At 33.2% G+C, this 4,930-nt stretch overlaps 2 protein-coding genes across 2 annotated transcripts; both read right to left on the bottom strand.

The window, feature by feature from the left end:
* Positions 1-3,618: 3,618 nt before the first annotated feature.
* LOC126880838 (uncharacterized) lies at positions 3,619-4,116 on the bottom strand. Its single transcript, XM_050644904.1, has one exon. It carries the CDS (start codon positions 4,114-4,116, stop codon positions 3,619-3,621), a length of 498 nt encoding a protein of 165 aa, XP_050500861.1.
* Positions 4,117-4,164: 48 nt separating this feature from the next.
* LOC126880837 (uncharacterized) lies at positions 4,165-4,635 on the bottom strand. The gene has a single exon (XM_050644903.1). It carries the CDS (start codon positions 4,633-4,635, stop codon positions 4,165-4,167), a length of 471 nt encoding a protein of 156 aa, XP_050500860.1.
* Positions 4,636-4,930: the final 295 nt, after the last annotated feature.

Genomic DNA, 4,930 nt, shown 5'->3' with positions numbered 1-4,930 from the left:
AGGGTTTACGACTGTATATAGTGATATAGTATATCATGATTATTGATACAAGGTAAATCCTGAAAATGAAATGGAACTGGGTAGGACACGTGGCACGACAAAACATCGAACGGTAGACGAGAGACATTGTACATTGGAGACCACGCAAGCACAGTCGTAGTAGAAGAAGCAGAACCGTGCGGTACATCTTTTCAATATGATGCAATTCTTCGAAATGCCGCCCCTTAAATATTATTGAAACTTAACTTACTTTTATTTTTATTTAAGGGGTAGGCGCAAAACCTTGTTTGCTCCTAAGGGGGTCTAAGGGAATCCACTGCTATTTAAATGCATTCATTTTTTCGAATCTCGAGAAAACTAATTAATATTTTTGAAAAATTTAAATGCAGAATGAAAGAATACATTATTACCGAGGAGCGAAAATAACTTAGAATAAACAAAAAGTTTTTTTGAATGAAATATTTGAAATTAAAAATCACACTAAATTTTATATTTTTCTCACCTGTAACTTCTGGCCCTCGGTAATAATGTAATCTTTCATTCTGGGTTTAAATTTTTCAAAAATACTTATTAGTTTTCTCAGAATTCGAAAAAAATTAATCTATTTAAATAGCATTAGACCAAGATTTTGCGTCTACCCCCTTAAATAAAACTACACACAATGAACGACAACTTTTATTTAAAAAACAAAACATACTTTAAATTAAATTAAATATTTATTTATATATTTCCTTTAAATATTTCTTTCCGACTTTAATTTTGACAAACTCGTCAATCAGATTGGTGTAGTCTAGTGGGGATAGATAGGTCTAGCACAGGGGTGGGCAAATATTTTTAAGCGCGGGCCAAAATGAAATTTTCAAATGTCTCCCGGGCCGGAGACCTATACCCAGTATGTACGCTGCGCACACGCTAATGTTTTTGGTGGAGGTTTTTCTCTTCCCAAGAAAGTTTTTTGACATAAATACTGTAAGTATCATTTTAAATCATTTGGACAAATACATTTGACTGTTAATAATAAATAATAGTAATAATAAATTGTCTTACTTGTGTGTATATGCGAACATTTTGTTCTTAGTAAAATTACGAAATTTTTGATATGGTCCATTATATTAAGCCATAACAGGGATCCAGATAAAAAATGAAATTCAGAAATTGAACAGCAGCCTTTTTGAAGATGGGGAAATTTCTGACTCAGAAAATTCAATCTGCAAATCTGATATCGGATGGTAAAATGTTAGGTCAAGTCAACCATCATAGTCGAAATTCAAAGGTGTAACTTATGTAGTATGGTCATGTACAGGGCCGGCGATAACGGGCCTGCAAGGGATGCACTGCAGGTGTACGCCCCTGCTTGGGGGCGCCAAATTGAGCTTTTTTCTGCTGGTGCTATACAAAATACTAATTTAAAAGAGACGGAAGGGCGCCTATGCTAGTTTTGCAGGCGGGCGCCTTATACCCTAGCGCCGGTACTGGTCATGTAGAAAGAATGGACGACGACAGGCTGCCAAAACAAATTTTAAAATGAATGCCAAGGAAAGAAGGAAGAGAGGAAAGCCGAAACAATCTGTAACGGTCCACCCGTTATATTATCATTTTTAGCGCTGTAATTATTTTTAAAAAAATAATTATTTTCTCTTGACCTCCCATTTAAATTCTTTAATTTATCGTAAAGGACTTCTCATGTGACGTCACACTGTACGGAACATAGTTGTTGAACCGTTCCTTGTCGTTTAATTCGTGTTCCGTGAGAGTTTGACGTTTTCCTCGCTGACTGTGGGAGGAATGAGAGGCACTTGGCCGGTGGCTGCGAGGTTGACAGGTTGGTGTTGGTGGTTAGTACCGTAAATGGCGGTTAATTTCTTCGAAATTAATTTTTATTTCAACTAAGTTTGGAAGTATAGTAAAAAGTTACCACCACTTGTTTCCTGGAGTACGGGTTTCCTGGAGTAAGGATGGGAGTACCATCAGTGGAAGAGGAATAAAAAATTAACCGGTAAATCGTTTTTTCTACTAATGTTTTTTAGTTAACCTTGAATATATGAAATAGTTGGTTCATTGTTAAATGTTCTTAGCCAGTCCCTTAGGTGAAGGATGTAGATTATTTCGATCTTTATATTATCTTTATATCGATCTTTATATTAATGGGGTTTTTGGTTTTACATAACCAAACATTTTTGAAGTCCTCAAATTAATATTGGAAATAATTACCATTTCTCTGTACGTTTTAAACCGATTGAACATCCAATATATCTATAAATTGTCATGTAACTATCTTTGTCTGGTTCAATACCATTTCATTAAGGTATATAAAATGTATGTATTGTGAGGGACAAGATCTATGAGAAATTTTAATAAACGACTTACTGGTAATCCGGTAATAGGTATCTATTGATACCTATTGTAACACAGACCCCCAGCGAGACATTTACAGAGTTGTATCCAACATTCAAATAAAATTATCGGAGAAAGTGTTGAATTTCAAATTATTAATTTGTGTACTTAAATGTTTTTACCAATTGATCGATATACTGATTATTTTTCAAGTAAACTACCTCGTATTATATATATCTAGTATTTAGAAAAATGTACCTTCACCCTTTTTCCAAAATTAAGATTGGCAAAATAAAATATTTTTTCAGTTACGAAAATAAAAATGTTGCTTTGGTGGATTTACAAGTTTTTTTATTAGCCGTGCTTCGGTTCTTAACAAGTTCGTCAATGAACACTTAATATTAATATATTATACAGTCAGGTCCGAAAGTAACGGATAAATATAATTTTTACGTACTTAATTATAAAGTAGATGAAAACTCCTGAACCAGGTCAATTTTTACACACAAAAATATACGTTCTCAATAAAATCGTTCAACTACCCCTTTAACCCCATAAGGATAATAGCTACTTTTTGAGACATTTACCTAAATGTTTAAAAAGATTCGATGTTACTTTTTTGTCAACCAGATAACAAATATACTAGTCAATCATGACAACTATTTGAATCGAGGACTTTTTTATGTAAGAAATAAAATAACTTCTTTCTTAAGTATCAAGTCCAAAAATCAAAAATATTACATTTCTGAATAGAGAATTGAAAACCCTCTTAAACTCCGTATCACACGCCTTTATTTAAACTTTTTAGATGGGTAGCTATTACCCCTTGGGCGGTTAAGGAGGTAGTTAAATGATTTTATTGAGAAAGTGTATTTTTGTGTATATTTGAGGATTTTTCGTATGCCCTTATAATTTACGTAGAAAATGAATTTATCCGTTATTTTAGGACCTCACTATATAAAAGAAGTTAAATTTGTTCACAATAAAAGTACAAAATTTTTTGTAAGAGGTATATATTTTGTAAAAAAGTAAAAAGCTGTGCAACGAAAGTCGTCGTTGTTACATGGAAAAAGCTTTTGGGGGACATGACACCATCATAAGTTAAAGTAAAACAGGTTAAAATTAGACTGACAGGTATGAAAAAAATAGTTTTTATTTACTTACATGTCACATGCGATGCCACAAAAAGTTACCAATTGGTCTTTTTACTATCATAAATTAAATGATATACTAGCCACTTCAAAAATTCACATTCACTTGGGATCTTCCAATAGGATTTAAAGGTTATTCCAACTCATCGTCATTATCGTTCTCTTCATCACTCTCATCCAAATTAATAATAATTTTCTTCAAGGCTGGGACATTTTTCATGTAATCCTTTTCAATCTTCTTTACATGTTTTATAGCATTTTGATAGTTTTGAGCACTGATATTTTTGAACTCCGTTTTTATTAGTTCGACAACACTTTGGGCATCTTTTGGAGATGTGTTGTTCCACCGGATATGGTTTATTAACTGAGCCCATAGCAATTCTATGGGATTCAACACACAGTAATATGGAGGTAATCTTAAAACCATATGTCCATTGTTAGTGGCTAATTTATCTACAATATGTTCTTTAGTTACGACTTTTGTATGAAGAACGTGAATTAGTTGATCTTTGGTGTAATGATCCTCAAAATATAGGTCTTCGGCTATTAAAAATTCTTGAATTTCATCCTTTCTACTCTGTTTGGTTGGAATTTTTTTAATGCATCTGGAGTGATATGATGCATTGTCCATAACAATCACGCTATTTGCTTTTAAATTTGGGAGTAATGTATTCTCAAATCACGATTCAAAAAGCGTCCCTTCGATGCCTTGGTGGTAGTCTAGAGAACTGTCTTTAATACTTTTGGAACTCAACAATAACGCATCGTTCACCCATCCATGTTGTCCTCCGCAATGTAATATGCAAATTCGCTTGCCTTTAGAATGAGGTACATCTATTTGGCATTTGCTTAAACCGTTTGCCCAGGCTTTATCTATCGTTTCGTGAGAATCAAACCAAGTCTCGTCCAGATAATAAATTTCTCGATACTCACTGCGGTATTGTAAAATTTTTTCGATATATTCATTCCTCCATTTTATTAGGCGGCTACTTTCCATTATGGTTTGTCTCTTATTGACAGTTTTATATTTAAAACCATTTTTGGTCAAAAGTCGTCCCAGAGTCTTTGTGGAACAATCATGAACCATATGTTTTTCTTTTAATTTTGCCATGATATTGTTTAGGTTAGGCATAATTTTAGCTGCATACATATTATATATTGTCTCACTAATAGGTTCCAAGAGGTAAGGTTGAATTTTTTAAGAGCTTCCCAAATCCTTTCTTGTTTTTCTATATTTCGAACCAGTTTTTATTAAACGGTACACTGTTACACAAGAAATTTTTGTTAATATCGCCGTTTGCTTAACAGCTTCATATTTGGTCATTTTTTTAGAAAGTCCGTCAAATACATCTAACACCATATTTTGCTCAGTTACACACAAATTCTTCCTTTGGTGAGTACTTGACCCCGCACTTCCATCTTTATCTTCTAAATTATCCGTAGGT

This window comes from Diabrotica virgifera, chromosome 2 (assembly GCF_917563875.1).
Source record: "Diabrotica virgifera virgifera chromosome 2, PGI_DIABVI_V3a".
NCBI lineage: Eukaryota > Metazoa > Arthropoda > Insecta > Coleoptera > Chrysomelidae > Diabrotica > Diabrotica virgifera.
Note: the sequence above shows the minus strand (reverse complement) of the source record. Positions and strands in the feature narration are given on the sequence as shown.